This window comes from Brachyistius frenatus, unplaced genomic scaffold, assembly GCF_029030835.1.
Source record: "Brachyistius frenatus isolate BFR_SWC_R1_liver_20210118 unplaced genomic scaffold, ASM2903083v1 Contig_5, whole genome shotgun sequence".
Classification (NCBI taxonomy): Eukaryota; Metazoa; Chordata; class Actinopteri; family Embiotocidae; genus Brachyistius; species Brachyistius frenatus.
Window position 1 is genome coordinate 1414129 of NW_027210604.1, and position 19522 is coordinate 1433650.

General features: G+C 46.2%; 2 protein-coding genes across 3 annotated transcripts; one reads left to right on the forward strand and one right to left on the reverse strand.

The window, feature by feature from the left end:
- Nucleotides 1-506: 506 nt before the first annotated feature.
- gemin5 (gem (nuclear organelle) associated protein 5) lies at nt 507-15929 on the reverse strand. The gene is made up of 27 exons (XM_069722005.1): nt 15692-15929; nt 14949-15103; nt 13062-13243; nt 12304-12455; nt 12060-12158; nt 11812-11944; nt 10922-11087; nt 10198-10410; nt 9312-9397; nt 8586-8668; nt 7416-7552; nt 6981-7054; nt 6572-6753; nt 5701-5840; nt 5387-5558; nt 5062-5298; nt 4790-4972; nt 4357-4452; nt 4026-4163; nt 3755-3902; nt 3402-3521; nt 3044-3254; nt 2679-2936; nt 2391-2553; nt 1352-1844; nt 1103-1190; nt 507-674 (listed from the first exon to the last, which is right to left on the reverse strand). The coding sequence occupies exons 1-27, from the start codon at nt 15831-15833 to the stop codon at nt 507-509; spliced, it is 4419 nt and encodes a 1472-aa protein (XP_069578106.1). The 5' UTR covers nt 15834-15929.
- Nucleotides 15930-16194: 265 nt separating this feature from the next.
- mrpl22 (mitochondrial ribosomal protein L22) lies at nt 16195-18889 on the forward strand. Of its 2 annotated transcripts, XM_069716384.1 has the most exons (7): nt 16195-16251; nt 16353-16395; nt 16840-16975; nt 17120-17185; nt 17567-17644; nt 17901-17970; nt 18605-18889. In XM_069716384.1, exons 1-7 carry the CDS (start codon nt 16227-16229, stop codon nt 18811-18813), a joined length of 627 nt encoding a protein of 208 aa, XP_069572485.1. In that variant the 5' UTR covers nt 16195-16226; the 3' UTR covers nt 18814-18889. The 2 variants fall into 2 exon arrangements, with proteins under 2 accessions (XP_069572485.1, XP_069572477.1); XM_069716376.1 differs by lacking the exon at nt 16195-16251 and having other exon boundaries at nt 16298-16395.
- The last annotated feature ends 633 nt before the right edge of the window (nt 18890-19522 follow it).

Here is a 19522-nt window from a genome sequence, read left to right on the forward strand (position 1 = left end):
CGGAGTTACATTTAAATAATGAAGCAGAACTGGAGCAGGAGACGGTGAAACTTTAACCAGGATGACGGCAACTTTGGGTTTTTTTTTTTTTTTTTTTTACCCTCGCACCTAAAATTTCTAGTAAAAATGTCTTTTAAAAAAAAAGGCTATTTTCTTCCACAGAACGATCATTTTAACAGCAGCACTCGTCAGATCTAACATACAGTATGAGATGTGATGTTACTGTGGCACCAACCTGCCACACGCAGCGTCTTCATCACCGATCAGTAGATGTCACCCGAACCTCCCTTTGAGCGAGATACTCCAGCTGGAAATCAGTCGAACCTCCTTCAGGCACGTTTGGACATCGAATCAAATTGACACCGGACGTCGCATCGCTTTGAAGTTTAAAGTTGTTTTTTTTGTTGTTTTTTTGTTTGTTTTTATTCGACCGACGGCTGTACAGGCGAAGTGATTATTTCAGTCTACCAAAAAAAAATATATATATATAAAAAAAAAAAAACCATTCAGGAGAGGAGTCGCCGGGAGGCTTTCAGGACGGAGGGGCTGCTGGTTCCGTATTTGTGGAGCAGGTCTTTGGCCTCTTGTTGGAGGGAACCGGAGGGAGACGCCGAGGACTTGCCGAGGTGCAGGAGGACCAGGCTACATTCAACAACATCCGGGTGAGGATACATCTGAAACACACAAGGCCATAGTAGTCGGGTGGCGCCAATGGCTTCTGTTGACGAGACTCGACCAGATGAGGCTCGAGTCTTATTTCAGTTGAACATACAAATAGAGAAGTCACTGAATCCGTGCAGGTAAAGAGGGTGAATGGATTGAAAAACGATGGTGTCTAGATTTAAAAAAATATATATATATATATATTCTCTCCAAATATCGGACTTGATATCTGGTTGACTAGTTCAAACTGGATGTGATCTCTTTCGGGTAATGAAATGTGATGGATGCTAACGATGATAACTTTTTTTTTCCCCTGAAAGGACGCATTTACAACTGTTTGTTCTCTTGAGCATAACTTGCTTCTAATCATTTTCCTCAACGCGAGGTCATTTGAAGCCCCCCCCGGGGGGGCGATGCGTTGTCGTGTGGAGAGTTGTACCTTGATGGTGTTGGGCAGGTCAGCCAGTTCTTTCTGATACGTGGTCATCTTGGCGGACAAAGACATCAGAGTCTCCTGGTCCTCAGTGCTGAGGGGGGAAGAAATGCAGTTGGCTGAATGCTAACAGTGACCGTGCTAAACGTGCTGAGGCTAAAGGGAAAGTCGTGAGCCGTGCCGGTATGATCCGAACTCGAACATCACTCATTTTTAAATTGGACAACTAAGTCGATAACCAATAACCGCCCTCACCTTTTCCCGGCATCGGCCGAGTCTCGTTTGTCCGACGTCTCCCCGGCGGCGGGAGTGGCCGAGGGGCCGTCGTCCCGTTTCTCCCCAGGCTCGGGCTGCCCTCCCTGGACTCGGCTGTGCTGCAGCACCATGGTGGCCAGCCGCTCCTGGATCTCCCTCACGGACCTGTGGGTGAGCTGATAGGCAGCGTGAGCCTCGGACAGCAGGAGCGACGCGTCGAAGTCCAGCTCGTGGAGCCTGCCGGCCACCGGGCAGACGCTCCCTCCCGACCCCGACGGTCCTCCGTTCGGCGCCCGGTCCTTCGCCTCGTCCTCGGCCGCCGGGGGGGACGGTCCGTTCTGGGTCGGCTGGCCGCCCGCCGAGCTCCTCCACCAGCGTTCGTACAGGCGGTGGTAATGGACGAACGCCTGCAGACTGCTGGCGGCGGCTTTGGCTTCTTCTTCGGCGGGGTGGAGGGTTTTGGGGTGTTTCGTGGAACAGACACTGACGTCACCTGACCCGACGAAGAGAGGAAGAGAAATAAATACAGGTGGAGCTTTAATAACTGTAGTTACAGCTCAGAAAATATTATTGGTGCAAATATTGATTGTCTTTATTGATTCATTTTTATTTTATTGCTATTAATGAGTTGTTTAGTTGTAAAAAAAAAAATTAGGTGATGTCTGAGAAATGGGACAGAGCCCAAAGATATTCACTTTGAAGTGATATAAAACAGAAAATTCAACAAAACGTTGGTCCAATTTCTTGAAAAACGGCATCCGAGTTCTTAAGTTGCAGTTTCCTCCAAAAGTTCAGTTCAGTTAAATAACTCCTCGATTACAAACTATCACACCAGCCATCACCGCAGGGTGTCACCAAATCAACTCCAACAGAAATCCTCAAGGTCTTTAAATATATATTTTTTTCTTTTACACTTGACACTTAGATACTGCCTGTATATTTCATTACATTATTTATTCTGACTGCATTTAAGATGGAAATGGTAAAAAAAAAAGAAAAAAAAACCGAAGAGCCGGTTTCATTAGAAAAGCAGACGTACCGTCAGGGAACAGCAGCCTGCAGAGTTCTGCAGAAACCCAGAAGTGTCCGGCGTCTCTCGGCCAGGCCGCCGCCTGCCACAGCTCCTTCGTCAGCTGTCCGTCATCGTCCAGCAACCAGCTGAGCACGGCGCGGGTCAGGTGGAGGGAAGAGTACAGCAGGACCTGGAGATGGAGAGACAACCGGACGGACAGAGTCAAAAGACAAAAAAAAAAAAAAAAAAACACGTCTTCAGGCGGTGTCCCTGAAGAAAAGACTCCGGTTCCGTTTAGGTCATTTGGATCGGCACCTGTCTGAGGGGAATGTTGGCGCTGGGCGTCGGGCTCTCGGCGGACTTCAGCTCCTGCAGGAGCGCCCGGACGCCGCGGTGTCCCGCCGACTCGCGGGAAACGCCGAACCGCTCCTCCCAAACGTCTCTCGCGTGGTCCAGGATGCGACGTCTCCCCGGCGGCGCCCACGGGTGACCGGAGACGCAGGGAGCCGGGGGGATGACGTCCTGCAGCATCGCGGCCAGCAGCTCGGCGACGCAGAGGTGCAGCCTGTGGACCTGCGGAGGGAGTCGAAGCAGCCGGGTTCAAGTCTTTTTATGCCGTTGTTGACCGCGCGTGAACGACCGCGACCGTTTCGATGTTTAAAACCCAGTCGTGCACTGACCAGCAGGCGGTCCTGCGAGTCGAGGACTTCGTCCGCTCCGACCCAGTCCTGAGCGGCCGCCAGGTCTTTAGCGCAGCGCAGCGCCAGCGACTGAGCCAGAGCCGCCTCCCCCGAGATCCTGGCGAGGCCGGCCGCCGCCCTCAGCGACGGCACGTCGTTCTTCCTGGCGATCACTTTGGCCGCGTCGAAGCTGGCGCCGGCAGCGAGGTGACTGGGGGACGGGGTCAAATGAACAAGATTTCGACGGGACACCGAAAGCTGGTTTAGCCGGGAAAGGAAACGGAAGAAGACAAAAAAAAAGAAAAAAAAAAAAGGCAGAGCTGTGTACGAATATTTCCCGGATCCTGTCAGTTCTCACCATTTAGCAGCTGCGGAGAAATGTCCGTCTTTCTCCAGCATGGCGGCCCAACAGGTGTACAGCTCCTTCAGCGCGGGTTCGTCCGCTGGCAGCCTGGCTTTGACCAGAGCTATGGCCTCCCTGACATAAAACACACACACACACACACACACACACTGTTCTGTTAACGCATGAACAAACATCACCTGGAAACAGAAGCCCTCAGCGACATTTCAAGTCGTGTACTCAGTCTTTGAAGTATAAATGTTGGAAGTTTTTTTAATTTTTTTTGTTTTTTTCAAAAAATGCTGCAAAGTCCTTCAGAAGGAAATCCACGCGTGTCTATTAAAAAAAAAAAAAAGAAAGACGAGCACCTGTAGAGCTTGTGAGAGCGCAGCAGGTCGACGGCCTCGTACACTTTGTTGATTGACAGCAGGTGGGACGCTGCCTTCAGGTACTGCTCCTGCAGACAGAGCTGCTTGACGAAGGCCTCCGCCGCCCGGCTCCACGCCTCGAACCCGGCTGAGAGAGGGAGCAAAGGGAGCCAGAAGAGGTTCGCGTTAAATTCGTCTCTTTCCGGTCGAGCTGGTTTCGTGCCGGAGCCCGGTTTAAATTCCAACGGGCATCCACATTCGGGTGGTTTACCCATGGGAGCGACGGAGAGCAGGTGGTCGTTCAGCTCCCCTCGCTCCGTGGCGAGCTGCAGCGCCCCCTGCAGGTCTCCGCTCCACAGCCGCAGGTACACGACCGAGTCGTAGTGGCCCGCCTCCACGTGGCCCTCCTCTGAAAAGGCAACGCGGACACAGCAGGGGTTAACCGCGCCGCGGAGAACACCTGAAGAAACTCCTCCAGCTGAAGCTCCTTCCAGGAGCTGAACACTAACTACTGATAAAATAATAATAATAAAAAAAACAACAACATTTCTACTGTCACAGTGTTGATTCAAGAAAAAAAAAAAAAAAAAAAAACTACACACCTTCTGCCTCAAACATGTGGTACAGAGCCTGTCTGTCAGCGAACAGGCCCAGATGGATGTGGTCTCCTCGGCCCGGGACGCAGCCTGCAGGGGGCGCTGGAACACGCACGCGCACATGCACGCACACACACACACACACACACACACACACTTTCTTATAAGCCCTCGTTTTACTTGTAAATGAGGTGTAGACATAAATGAGCCAAACAGGAAACGTCAAAATAAAATCTCCAGTTGGTCAATATTTTTGCTTAAATTATTGACTTGAAGTGATTTGCTCCGTTCTCAGAAAGTTAACCTTCATATTTTACAACAATTCCTTGTCACGTTAGCAGCGACACTCTGTTACATCACCACCCCCCCCCCCTCCCCCGATGGAAGAATGCGTGAATGTTACACATGAAAACACATTTAGCCGACTCGCGGGTCTCACCGTCGTCGTGTCTGACGGACGCCAGAGTGATGCAGTCCCGCAGCAGCTCCTCTTTGGGCCGGTGGTCCATGGAGGTGCTGAGGGGCAGCATGGAACGAGGCTTCTTCTTCTTCAGCACGGTGGAGTCTGGCTTTTCTTTACTCTTTACAGCAGCGGAGGATTTTCTTTGCATCTCAAAAGTGGCTGAAAAAAACAACACAAAATCTATTTTATGGCTTGAAACCACGGGAAGCGGATCTCCTTCTGAAATCTGCTGCTTTGCGCTCCGCTACCTGGCGGCGGCGTCGCCGGGCCGCTCGTCGCCGGGCCGCTCGTCGTCGCGCCGACGACTCCCTCCCTCTCGTCTTCCCCGGACAGCTCCTGTCGCGTCGCCGCTTTCGCGCCCCCCGTAGCCGGCTCTCCGTTCGCCTCCGGCGACGCGGACCCTCCGCCTCCCGTCGCCTTCTTGTTGCCCTTCTTCTGCTTGGGGTTGGTCTTCTTCTTCTCCCTCAGGTCCACCATCTTCTTCCCTGAGAGGACGAGCACGCGTTACACACCGGCCCGGCTGCACCCGGAAGGCAGGAGTGTCACGGTGCTCTCGAGAGACAGACGGATCACCTTTGGGGGGCTTCGTGAACTCCTGTTTGGAGATGTTCCACTCCTGCACGGTGAAGTCCTTCCCGCCGGTCCAGATCACGTCGGGGTCGACGGGCGACCAGTCCACGCACAGCAGGTAACCGGCGTGGCCTCGGTAGTTCGAGACGGCCGCCTCCTCCAGCACGTCCCACACCTAAACGCACCGAAACTGGTTCAGCAACGTCCCCGGCCCCCTCCCTCCCCCCGGCCCAGAGCAGACGCACCCCGGTGAATCCCGTCCATAAAGAAGAACTCCCAACAAAACCCAAACTCAAAAACAAACCCGACGCACTGACCTGGGCCGTGCCGTCGTACGAGGCGGTGACCAGCCGGGCGCTGTGGTGTGGACTCCAGGCCATGCCGGTGATTTTAGCCGTGTGACCGCACAACCTGCGGTACGGCTCCGTCAGCACGGCGGGGCTGTCCGGGGGCGCCTCTGCACAGAAGCACGACACTGATGCCGACACCGACCAAACCCAGCAAATGTTCCACGTCTGAGACGCGACCCCGAAGTAACGGCCGGGGATCGCGGACGTGGTGTGATTTTTCTCGCTGAGCGAGAACGCTCTGCTTTTCTTTACGTTCGTTGCGGCGACATTTTGTGTAGGAGAAGTAAAAGTGAATCAGCTGCTTGTCAGATGAAACACGACTTCTGTCAAAGTCAGTAGCTGCTGGCGTTTAATGAGTTCTAAAATCCAGATACGTTTTAAAAGCCGTTTATGCTCAAACGTACATTTCTGACCGTCTTAACGACGCCGCGAGTCACAAAACTAACATTTGAATTCTTGGCTGTTTTTGTTGTTGTTGGTTTTTTTTTAGATAGAAACGGTATTCTGTAAGATTCTCAGTCTACCGGAGTCTTTCTGCTGTGGCAAAAAAAAAAAAAGAGCAAGGAAATGATGAGTCTATTTCTGGATTAAAAAAAAAAATAAAAACTAGCTCCTTACCTCGTATCATTTCAACTTTGAGGTTAAGAAAGCCCCTTGGATTTATTAAGATGAATTTGAATTTGATTTGACTTCAGCTCCTAAATGAGGTTATTCTAACTTGAAGCATTCTTGCTAAAAAAAAAAAAAAAAAAAATCCTTACAACCAACTACAATCTTAAGCTCTCATAAATAATGTTTGTTGGGAAACTGGGTGGATAAAACGGAGGACTCCTCCCACCTATGACGGAGCGGAGGTCGTGCACGTAGACGACGGCGTTGCAGGAGCCCGAGGCCAGCAGACAGTGCAGCTCGGGGGGGGAGCCGTGGTCGTGGTGCCACCGCAGCGTGTTGATGATCTTGTGGTGCTGCTGGATGCTGCACAGCAGCTTCAGACTGGGGGCCTGAAACACGTCGATACACCTGCGGCGGAGAGCGACGGGTCGGACATTAGCGAGAGAAGAAGCGCAGGGATCCTCGATAATACAGAATATGATGCAACAGTTCACACACAACCAAATCCATTAATCTGCCGACTCCACAGTCAGTGGACAGTTGCCCCCCCCCCATCCTCCTCCTCCTCTTCCTCCAGGACTACCACAGCCTGACGGTGTGTTATTACGTGGGTCACGCCCCGACTCTTCACTCACCCGTCCTCGTTGCCGATGGCAACCACTTTCCCATCTGGCTTCCAGCTGAGGTCGGTGTGAGGAGACAGCTTGTGCTGTTGGGAAGCAAAGCGCACCTTCATGACACATTCAAATCAGCCCGATTCACATTCAGCAGCAAGCGGGAAACAAACCGTCGGCAGCGGCTCACCAAGATTTCCGATGAAGCTGTGAACCGATCCGTGTGAATTTCCCGGGTGCGTTTGTCGGCTTTTATCGCCGCCGACATGCGACTCTGGTTCCTCAAAAGGGTTTCTAAAGACTCTGTGCTGTTGCTTTAATATCACGCCGTGTGGTTCACACACACCAAAAAGCATGTATTTAACTTACAATGACGCGATGCAGACTGCAGGTTAAATGACCTGTTCGATTACATCATCATCACCATCATCATGACCACATGAAGACTCCTCCCACCTTGATGTTGTTGGTGTCTTTGATGAGCTTGTCGATGTCCGACGCCTCTCCGCTCAGCTTCGATGGATCGTGCTGCAGGATGACGCCTTCGCCGGCGCAGCTGTACAGGCTGTAGGTCGGCTTCCCTCCTGCTGCACCTGAACGCCACACACACACACACACACACACACACACACACACACACACACACACACACACACACACACACACACACACACACAAAGCTCATCCTGGTTAACTTTGACTGGCGTGTATATGCAGCTCTGTAACAGTAGATTTGACACTTCAGGGATTTTTTTTTTATGAGTATTTACGCACAATTAAGCTTCCTCTAAATTTGTACTGACAACTGTAACTTGAACCTTTGGAACACGTCGTACTCTGGACATCCAGCGGAAAACACACACACACACACACACACACACGCTTTAACATGTAACATTTTAAAGATCCTCAGTGACACCTCTCCTTGCAAAAGATGCTGTATCTATGACAACTGCGGTTCACATCCTTCTGTGTTATGTATAAAAGGAGCTGCTGGTCTAAAACGCTCGGCTTACTTTGAGCACCAAGTATGTCGAGGACTCAAATGTAAAGAAGAAACAAGGGGTGGGGGGGGGGGGGACGGTCATGAGAAGCAGAGGAAGCAGCTGGTCCCGATTCACTCTGCACACCGACTGGAAATCACCGTGACGATCTGAACCAATCAGAGCTCCGGGAACAGAGCTTGGACCGCCGCCACGGCTGCAGTTGAAACAAATTAGCGGCTCCTTTTGTTCGTTTAGGAAACCATCAGCGGATCGTTGGCACGGCAACAATTACGTTTTTACGGCTTCGGAAAGGAGTGAGCGATGCGCTAATCAAGATGTCATCTGCCGCCAGCTGGTAGAATTAAACTTCCTACGTCTTGATTTCCCCGCGAGCTGCTGAAAGTGAAGCGGCGGTGAGCGGTGAGTGTTTTCTCGGCTCATTCAATTACGGAGTCGATTATAAAACGGGCGCGCGGAGATGTTTGGGCTTTTTTTTTTTTTTTTTTTTTTTTTTTTTTTGCTAACTCGCTGCTTTTTCGACGTTGACGTTTTTTTTTTTGTCGATGTTGTTTTTTTTGCTGGGTCAGAGCGTTTCGGAGTAAACAGCAGCAGTTTGCTCAGAGTTCATTAGGAAACTTACCGAATGACATCGGGGGAACTGGGGGTCCCCAGGCCAATGTGTACACTGTTTTCCGGTGATAGGAGCTCGATATGTGAGGAGGCCTGAGAGGAGATGAAGCAGAACAAATGCCCCGTCAGGGACAGGTGACGTGGCCAGCGGCGGGGAAAATGCAGTTCAGGGAGTCTTGAGGGATTATGGGAAGAATCCACAAAGCTCCCAGCGGGGAAAAAAAAACAAGGTTAGCTTTAATGACTTTCAGTAAAGTTCCCAAAGTCAAAGTGCAACTGAAAAATCTCAACAATCATTTCTGTTTTGCTTTAAAAAAAAAAAAAAAAGATATTTGACATTATTTTAAAGGAGGATTTTTCTTGTAAATAAACACAAGTTATGATTACTTCCGTGTATTTCTGAAGTCTAACATTTTTTTTTTCATAAAACAATAGAACAGGCATGTATTTACCGATTCACGTTTGCATATAATACTTTTTCCTCACTGCTTTTGTTGGCTACTGTCAATCAGCATGAAACAAGCAGCAGAGGAGTGTGAATTTTATGAATTTCATGTGCAACACCACCAACAAATAGAAGCTGATGTGGACTAGAGGTTGTTTAATCAGCCTCAAAACAAAAGAACAGCATCAGATCTGTACACTGTAGTAGATTTAAAAAAAATGCTGTTATACGCAGTAGGTTAAAAACATGAAGGTGGAGCGATGCACCACTGGAACAGTTAACATTACTTACTTGTTTGAAAAGACTTCGTAGATACCAACTTTCCCATCATCTGTTCCGAAAGACAAGGATCCTTCTTTTGTCGGGTGCCAGGCCAGCTGCAAATAACGACAAGTTGCTCAGTGCGTTTTATCTGGAGAGCTTCCTTTGTGCCATCTGAGAGTTTTCTGGGGGGAGTAAAAGCTAAATGCCTGATATGTTTCAGCCTCTCTCATCGGACTCAGACATGACAGAAGTTTGGAGATTAAAGTCAAATTTAATCGATGTGGAAACTGATATACTGTATATACTGTGTATTTTATATTTAATTTTTTTTAATTAATTTTTTTACTGCTATTTTATTGCTTTTTATTATTCTATTATTATCTTATTGCTTCCTGTATGCTGCTGTAGCGAAAAATTTCCCCCTTGGGGATTAATAAAGTAACTACCTAACCTAACCTAACCAAACCAAACCTAACCTAACTTACAGCCCGGGTTACAGCAAAATCACAAATGTCTCCTGAATGCTTTGGCTGCAAGTGACCAACGGGAGAGTTTGTGTTCTTATCATTAGCTTAGATGGAGAATTTATTAAAATGCAGACATTAGGCAGAAATTATTTCATGAATACAATCTTTATACGTTTTGTTTGAAATTATAATCCAAAGAAAGTTTGTCTTTAAAAAAGCAGAAAAGTGTCTTTTTGTGTGTGTGTGTGTTTTGTCTTTTACCCCACTGCTCTGAGAACAAAACACTAAGAGCATAAGACACAGATTTAAATATGGAAGACATCTAATTGGAGGTATATAGCGGGTTACGTACCGTTAGATATCTATAGCTTAACTACACATTAATGCTCGGAAAAACGACCAAACAAATCAAAGTTAGTTCATTTTGCTGTGAAAAACGTTCTCACCGCTGTGACCTTGGACTTGATGCCCTGCCAGAAGGTCCTGGTGTCGTACTGGTTCTGAGTGGTCAGCGTGTTCCACACCCGGATCATGCTGTCGCCGACGCCCAGCGCCAGACACCCGGTGCCCACGGGGGAGAAGGTCAGGGCGTAGACGAAGCCGCCGAGGGTGGGCAGAGTCCAGCAGCACTCCAGAGAGGCCAGGTCCCAGCACTTCATCTGGAAACATGAGCACACAAATACAACATATAACTGCTTTGCAAAACTTTACTCATTGTTTTTTTTTTTTATACAGATTAATAAATCAAAACATTTGTCATCTTTGTTTTAGCTAAGCTAAGCGGCTGCTGGCTGGAGCTTCATATCTCCTGAAAAGTCATGAAAGTGTAATATTGAACCTCAAACTATTTCTTTGGGCTCCTAATCGATGGGACATCTACAAAACAAATTCCAAAAGGTTTTGCTCTGCAGAGTTTAGCGTTGCCAACAGGGTTGCTTTGTTTGACCGCCAATTAAAAACATGAATTCAAAATGTGGTCATTCAACCAAAATACCCTTTTTGACCAAGCAGAGGCGTTCTGTGTTTGAAATATATCCCACAGTGAATGACCGGGCTCCTAATTTCGGTAACTGAACCTCAGAAATCTCGAACGAGCGGCGGGTGATTCCAAGCCGAGCGGAACACCGAACCTCTCCGTTACGGGGCGGCCCACAGAGAGAGGAGACCCACCTCTCGGTCCATGGAGGTGCTGACGAGCAGCTCTTTGCCGTCCGGCAGCTGAACGGAACTCATGTTGAAGACGATCCGACTGTGGTTCTGACTGTCTGAAGAGGTGCCGAACAGAGTCCACCTCTGCTTCCCGGCCCGGCTCAGGTCCCACATCACCAACTCACCGCTGAGGACACGCACAAAAAAAATACAACACAAGCACGCAGCTCATTAAAGCACATCGAGGTAAACTGGTTCTGCACCTCTGTGTGTGTGTGTGTGTGTGTGTGTGTGTGTGTGTGTGTGTGTGTGTGTGTGTGTGTGTGTGTGTGTGTGTGTGTGTGTGTGTGTGTGTGTGTGTGTGTGTGTTTATTATCATTATCAACGCAAGTTCCCGGAACAAATACAGATGGACAGATTAAACTATAACTTTAACCGAAGTGTGAGCTGATGGACAACATGTCCTTCATACATTTTAATAGCTTTGTTACGTTATGTATTTAGTTTTGTTTATTGTTGACATTTTTCCAGGAGACACTCGAGAAATAAATGTCCAGCTAAAAAAAAAAAAAAGCTCTAAAAAGGAATTACAGTCTCTCCTTCAACTCTATAATAAAAATAATAATAATAATAATAATAATCTTACATTGACTCTCTTTGCAAACAATGAGACAATGTCATGAGTCATAAATACAGAAAAACACCATCAGCTTCCGTCTCTGTGGAGAAAACATCTGCTATTCAAGAAAACAATGTAAAAAAACAAAACAACAACGTGTATTTGTTTTGGAAAATGATTGAAACTACAGAACAATCTGATGCCATCATAAAAAAAAAAAAAAATTGATTCAGCACTGCTGACGTGTGCTCAGCTGCTATCATGTTCCCCGATTGAGACGATGTGTGCGTACCTGAAGCAGCTGGACACGAGCTGCGTCGCTCGTCCCTTCGGCCAGTGCACGTTGAGCCAGAGTCTCTCTTTGACTCCGGGGTCGACGGCGGAGCCTCTTCTCTTGACGTAGGGCAGCTTCAGAGTCATCACACCTGCGAGGGGACGCGGGGAGGATTTACAAAACGGAAGAACCAATATGGCGCCGGCCGATTCCGAAGACCTTTTTTTAATCTTTTTTTTTGATGATTAATGCTGGGCTGCCCTCACCTTTTCCCTTCGCTGTGCTCCAGATCCTCACCGTCTGGTCTTTGCTCCCAGACGCGAGATAGCAGCCCTTCTCCTCTCCAGCCGACACTCCGTTAGTTGCTGAGGAGTGAACGCGACATCTTATATTCCCGACGAAACTTTTGTTCAATTCGTGCAAAATTCAACACTTAAGGAAGAAACCGGCTGCTGCTGCGTTGAGGAATTCCCTGCAACAGAACCGTGGACGCCGGCTGAACGCTGCTACCTTCGCTGTCCTCGGGTCTGGTGTGGAGGGCGTCCTCATTGGCCAGCGGCGCCCACGCCAGCGAGTGGATCTCGTCGTCGTGTCCACGGAGACGGTGCATCACCTCGCCTTTCCTGCTCACGTCGATCAGCACGATCATCCCGTCTTTGTAGCTGCAGTACGACAGTGCAGTCACTATTACCGATATCTGTACGCCACTTCTGTATTGATGGTAAAGCTTTAGTTGGACTGAATGTCTTCTGCTTTTTCCAGATTTGGACAAATTTTCATTTAAAAAAAAAAAAAAAAATGTCTATAAGAGTGCATCAGAGGAGGGTGTGAATTTATTTATACAGTTTAGTATAAAAAAAAACAAAAAACAAAAACAAGTGTAGGTAGAAATAAGCATTAGTTTGGCTTTGGGTGGTTTTAACTTGAGCCTGACAGACATATGGCTGATATGAAAACACATTATCCAGAATATAATGCTGAAAAAGATGCATTGGGTAAATTTGAAATGATTGTCTTTGTTTTTAAAAATCATTTGTGATTAAATTTTCCATTGTTTTACTCCCTAATATTGATATTCAGGCTCTGGCCATAACTGCAGATTCTTTATGTTTTGACAATAAATCAATAAAACCACATACATACCACAGATGACTTATATTACAAGCGCCAAGTAAAATCCAATTGAATGCTTAGCATTCATCAACCGCATTACATTGGATAAATAAGGTTGGAATGTATTTACAGCGGTGTTCTCTGTTGTTTCTTACCCGACAGCCACACAGTTCCAGATGTGCGGCGAGCAGCTGAGGCAGAAGATGGTCCTGGGCTCAGGGAAGAAGCTGGCGGTGTCTCCCGTGTGGTACCAGTGACAGACCACCACGCCTTTCTCATCGCCCGACACCACCAGGTTTTTGTCCACGGGGGACCAGTGCACCGCCGAGACGGGGCTCTGCGTGGACGAAACGGTTTGGTTTCTTTCCGTTTGCATGGCTTTTTCTACATTCACAGAAAATCCTAAACACCTGATTGTGAGTATCTTGACCTGTAATCGTTAAATTAGGGTATGACGCATTAGAAACAGTGACTAAATGCATTAAGTATGCCTGATTGTTTTGCGCTTTATTTGTGTTATATAAAATAAAAAAACTTGAAAAAAAGATCTGTCATTATTTTGGTTTGAATCTCAAACCAAATCACTTTCTCAGTCTGCGGCTTTTCATTTTTCACTTTAAAACCACACAACAATTATCGCCTGACGGCATAATTTGAAGCACATAATGGAGCGTAAACGAGCAGCACGCCCTCTGACATGGCAAAATGATCTGAAATTCCCTGAGAGAGAGAGAGAGAGAGAGAGAGAGAGAGAGAGAGAGAGAGAGAGAGAGAGAGAGAGAGAGAGAGAGAGAGAGAGAGAGAGAGTCACTGAGCTGCTGCAGAAATCTGTTGTGCTGTTTGTCCTCCTGCAGCATAAAAAAATATATATATATATATCCTGTCAGGCTCACTTTCGCTCTCCAGACCGGGTCAACGGTCCACAATCTCATCACGACAGCACAGATTTGTGAAAACAAAAATGTGTGACAGTGCAGCCGACGGACAAGCTGCTTTCCTCCTACCCCCTGCAGAGCTGACAGCCGCCTGCAGGGGGCGTCAGCGTGATGCCTTGTGTTTATGTTGCGGCGGGATAACAGAACATGGGCCTGTTCCACAAAACCTAAATCAGGGACGAAGCCGGGATTTTCCAGGTATCCTGGTTTAATTAAGCCTCGGTTCGGTTTCACAAAAGCACGTAAGTTACCATGGAGATTTATTCTGGTGAAACTAGCCCGGTCCAGACCGGACTAACAGCCAGTTTGAATTCATCCTGGTGCCTTTCAGTCTGTTTACTCTGATCTGAAACCAGTTTCTTACAGTTATTCCCCGTCAAAGGGAGGTTTTTTGCTATTAAATAGATAATAATAGAAGTTTCGCTTTATAAAGACTGCTGTTTATATTATTACTTGGGGTTTGACTCATATTTTAGTGCAGTTACTGAGGTCATTAGAAACAGACAATAGAGTTGCGCAGGTGTTTTGAATAGTATCTGTCGCTCCGTTAGAAGCACCGTTTGGCTTCGAAACAATAATCTCGCATCTTCGTTATCTTCCCACAGGCGTATGTGCTACATTAAGGAGGATTTCTTACCAATAACTCCTTGAATTATACAAGTATGACAGTTTTAGTTCAGATCTGTGCTCGGTAAATGTTGATTTTTACGGAAACAACACGTCGAGTCAGCCCACTGCCGTCTGACACACCTGTTGAGCTCCTTCATTAAAGCAGCCGTGTTTTCTTTATTTACATATTTTGTCCCTTTTCCTCCTCGTACGTTTTCATTAAAAGCTGATTCTCGCTGTGATTGCGAGCACATTTCTCCATCAGTGAATCTGCGATCGACCTCGTGGTCTTTTGAAGACGGACGTGAACGCGCACTTATCCGGATTAATCCCACCTGGCGTAAACTGGCCGCACCTGATCAGCCGGACTTGGTAATTGTGAAACACACGAAGCGGGGATGAACGGACCGGGCTCGGTCAAGCCTGGCTTTTCTCTCTTATCCTGGATATCTTAAATCTGCTTTCGTGAAACGGGCCCCGCGGGCAGTTGACACTCACCTGATGAGCTGCATGCTCCCGTATTAGGATTTTGCTTTCCGAGTCCCAGAAGCGAATGCTGCCGTCACCGGAGGAGCTGACGCAGATGTGACTCTGCCCTGCGTGCTGACAGAAGGAAAAGCCCGACACCAGGTCCTTATGGCCCACCAGCTCGCCTGAAACGCACACACAAAGAGGTATACATCTCTGATGTTACTAGTAGAGATACCGGTCATTGATGAGTACCACAGGAGTCAATTTTGCATTAAAAAAAAATAAAAATAAATTAACTTTCAGAGTATAAAGATAACTAATGGTGCAGTGCATTGTAGGACTTGTAGGATCCGGTGTTTGTGGAGATTCAGTCATACCGGGAGTCAAAATATCTTCAACTGGACTGCATTGATTTCGGCCACTATTTTATTAAAAAAAAAAAAGAATAAGAGGCCTAATGTCCCATCTGAAGAAGCTTCATTCTGATCAGTGGGACGAATTTGTGCAGAAGAAAGGAAAATAGGTGCACCTCAGCATCACCACGTGTTTCAGGGAGGAAATGAACCCAGCCAGATGTTGTTATATTGGGTTTCTTTTTCAACTGGATCTCACCTGAAATGATTTGGTCCACACACGTGACTTTTACCTGCGTTTAAAACCAATTTTTTTTTGGGGGGGGGGGGGGGGCTGCAGGCACTTAAAGACGAATGGCTGTGTGTGTGTGTGTGTGTGTGTGTGCGTGTGATGGCCAGCGGTGCCAGCAGACTCACCTACGACCCTGCAGGAGGACGCGGACACGTCAATCAAGTAGATGATGTATTTGGCTCCGACTCCCAGTAAACCGCTGCTACTGACGTCACTGCAGCGCGAGCAGTACCAGTTGGGAGACGCGGGAAGCGACCTTTCGTGCATGGCGCCTCTGTCGGTTTAAATATAGAGATATAGAGATATTTTAAAGTGAGAAAACCAAATCCAAACTTCTCACATGTTACCCGGACTGTCGTAGCGACAACACTTAACGGCCGTACGGGCAGCGTGGTGTCGTGCCGGTTTTCGAGTACGGGAAGCCAGAAGGGTAAAAAAAACCGCGCCGAGTTTTTTTTGTTGTTTTTTTTTCCCCTTTTTTTTAAATCCACAACTTGATAACAACAAATTGTAGGATTTCTATTAAGACCGCGTATAAATCACGACGAAACTAATGAGACGTACGGGTGGCGAAGACGACAAAATGTGCAGAATAAATGTACGTGTACGTGACTGCCGTAAAGCGAAACACAGCAGTGTCGTAAAAAAAAAACATTCAACATGGCGGTGGCGATGGCAGGACGCGGTGAGGACAAAAACGAAGCTTTATTATCCACAAATTTGCCCATTTTATGACATTAACATTGTCTGCTACCTGTGCTTTTTTTTTTTTAAACTTGTTTTCAGGTATCGCTTTCATCAGGAATATATCAGGGGTGTTACATCACAGGTAAGCTGTCTTTTATTTTTTATTTTTTTTTTTTTGCAGAAGGACAAATCAACTTTCAATTCGGTCACCGTTTTATTTTAAAGTGAAGAATGTTTCAACAGAATATTCAGCAAAACAAATCAAATATTAACAAATCAGATTTTTTTTAAAAAATACAAAAATAAAAACCATCCGTGTAAAAGTACTCCGTTACATTAATTTTTTTCCTTAAAATAATAAATAAATAAAATAACACATCAGATGGCCAAGCAGTGGATTTTACACTTGAAATGATCCCATATTAAAAAGTCCAAAAACTGAAAACATATTTTGTGTACGAGAACTTTGGTCACATATGTACCCGCGCTTTTTGATTATGCAGTGATTTATTTTTTATTTATTTTATTTTTTTTGCATGTCTGAGCACATCTTTTAACTATTCTCTTTCCCTCTACGTCTCTCCAGGTTACAAGTTGCTGCTGGCGGCGCTCAGCAGCTCTCCTGTCTCCACACCGGCACTTCACTGGAATCAAAACACTGGGAGAGGAGGAACAAGCGAGTTTATCCGCCTCAGACTCCCGACGAGGCTCGCAGACCGGCGGTGAGTTGAGTTTTTGTTTTTAAATTTTGTGCCCGTTAATAATGCCGAGCGAGATCGATCGTCTCGCGACTCCCGTCACGGCGTCGGAGTCGACTCTTTGTCTTTTGCAAAATGTCGGAACGCGTTGTCGTTTTCTTTCCGCAGGAGATCTATCACAGCAGGAGGCAGATTAAATACAGCAAAGACAAGATGTGGTACCTGGCCAAAATGGTGAGACCTACATCAACGTCGCATCTGATATCGGCTGCATCGCATCAGTCAACCATAACTTGCACCACTCGCAGTTGATGAAAGCATCTTTTATCTGTATGTCCTTGTTGTCTTCCTCTCTGTGTGTTATAATTCAGATCAGCATGGCAGAAAATGGCATTCAGTGTTTTTCTACTATTAAAAATAACAAACTGTTTATCAGTACAAACCTGTGAATACTCATTAATGTGAAACTTATCTGCTGAATGCAGCTGGGTTTTTTTTCCTCCCCTGTCGTCGTTTTACTGACTCGCCGTGTTCAAAGCCGACTTGAGTCTGGTGCTGCAGTTGCGATGTTTGTTTTCTCGTTTCATCTCGTTTGTTTTGTGTCTCTCCACGCAGATCCAGGGGATGAGCGTTGACCAGGCCGTCGCACAGCTGGAGTTCAACGACAAGAAAGGGGCAAAAATCATGAAAGAGGTTTGTAGCTGCATGTTTTACCCCCTCGAAAGTAAATCAAAGTAAATCAAAATCCCTGTATGGAAAAAAAAAAAAAAAAAAAAAAAAAAGATTTCAGATTTTCACTACTCATGTTTTTTTTTTCATTGATTTTTTTTTTTTTTTTTTTTTTGCTCACGCTTCATTTAATCTTTATCCTCCTCTTAAAAAAATAAACATAAAAAAAAAAATCTGTACAAGAAGCAGATGTACGAACTGGTTTGCTTGTTTGTTTCAGGTTCTTCTTGAAGCTCAAGAGATGGCGGTCAAGAATCACAATGTAGAGTACAAATCCAACCTGTATGTCGGTGAGTGTCTGCAGCACTGAAACCTTTCACCATGTAAACAGCTGCACATTAGGACCACAACAACGCCTCGAGTTGGATGGTTACAAACGACTTGTTTAATGTGTGTCTCAACACAAAGCGGGTAACGTAACAAAGCAGGCAAACCTTTTAAATGGAGTTAATAACTGCTTTAAAAATCAAAGCTCTGCTATTCAAGGTCGCAGAATCACTTAAATATGTAAACTATAGAAGTTTCTTCATCGACTTTTAAAACTTGTAAATGAAAAACCTTTGCCTCCTTAAAACTACTTGGGAATCTGGTATTAGTCATCACATGCTGTCAGCCACTGCAAGAAATGAATTTTAAAAGTGGGGAAAATGACCTTTAGTAAAAGGGGAAGCAGGTAATGACAGGTCCTTTTTTTGTATTTTTTGTATTTAATTTATTATTATTTTTTTAAAAGCTGTAGATCTCTGCCGTGCAGAGTGAGCAATTCATATTACAAATAAGCATAAACTATATCGTTGTTATTTTGACCTGTTTTTACTCAAGGCCACCGCTGTATATGAAATGAGTTCCTCTGACCTTTATCGATCTCATCTTCTCTTTTCATCACACACACACACCGTCCCCCTCTCGTCTCCGCTCCTGCAGCCGAGTCCTACTCCGGCAAAGGGAAGTACCTGAAGCGGATCCGATACCACGGCAAGGGGATGTTCGGCATCATGGACAAAGTTTACTGCCACTTCTTCGTCAAGCTGGTGGAGGGCTCGCCGCCCAAAGTAGAGCAGAAGACGAGCTTCGACCAGGCCAAAGAGTACGTCCAGAACCTGAAGAACAGAACCATCACCCACAGCCTGTAGACCCGACCTCGGATAAAACATTTTACATGCGTGTGTATATCGTGCGATATTTGTAAATTAATAAACGAGTGAATGGGTAACGACATCTTGTTCTCTTTTTTTGAGAATACTGCTTGCGCCTCAGTTATGCAGTATTAAGTATTCATAGAAAGAAGGGTCTCATTCTGATATAAAAACTGTAAATGTATATGTAATATCACGTAAAAAGGTGGTGAATTTCTAATACAGGCTTGGCACTTTTGGAATTGTCCTCATCACCATCTCAAGATTAACTTTAGTTGAATGGTTGCAGGGGCACAGCTTCACCTCTTGAACCTTTGGAGTTCTGGATACATTTCAGTGAAATCGAGTCAGGCTAATAGTTGTTTTTGTTTGTTTGCATCACTGCTGGTTTCCAAAAGCTGAGAACATTAAACATCAACGAAGGATAATAAATAAGTCCTGAGGTTTAAAATGAGCATTATAGCGTTTATAGCATCAAAATAAGAATATTATTTTGTGTATTTTTCTAATATACCGTATATATCTGTGGTCACACTCCGGTCTTTCCATCTGTTTGCGGTCTCTCTTCCATTGACTCGGAAACGAGGCAGAAATGCCCCCCCCCAAAAAAAAACAAGAAATAAAATGAGGAGTAGAGGTTAAAGTCGGCTGCTGGTAGAGGAAACCGATTAATAAACAGAATTTAATATCACAAACACACGCGCAG

Coding starts and splice junctions, on each gene's coding strand:
- mrpl22 (XM_069716376.1), top strand. CDS start 16,298: ATGACATTAACATTGTCTGCTACCTGTGCTTTTTTTTTTTTAAACTTG. Junction 17,186..17,566: donor TGTGGTACCTGGCCAAAATG/GTGAGACCTACA, acceptor CTCTCCACGCAG/ATCCAGGGGATGAGCGTTGA. Junction 17,645..17,900: donor GGGCAAAAATCATGAAAGAG/GTTTGTAGCTGC, acceptor TGTTTGTTTCAG/GTTCTTCTTGAAGCTCAAGA.
- gemin5 (XM_069722005.1), bottom strand. CDS start 15,833: ATGCACGAAAGGTCGCTTCCCGCGTCTCCCAACTGGTACTGCTCGCGC. Junction 13,244..14,948: donor GGGAGCATGCAGCTCATCAG/GTGAGTGTCAAC, acceptor TCGTCCACGCAG/AGCCCCGTCTCGGCGGTGCA. Junction 4,453..4,789: donor GTCCGTCAGACACGACGACG/GTGAGACCCGCG, acceptor TGCGTGTTCCAG/CGCCCCCTGCAGGCTGCGTC.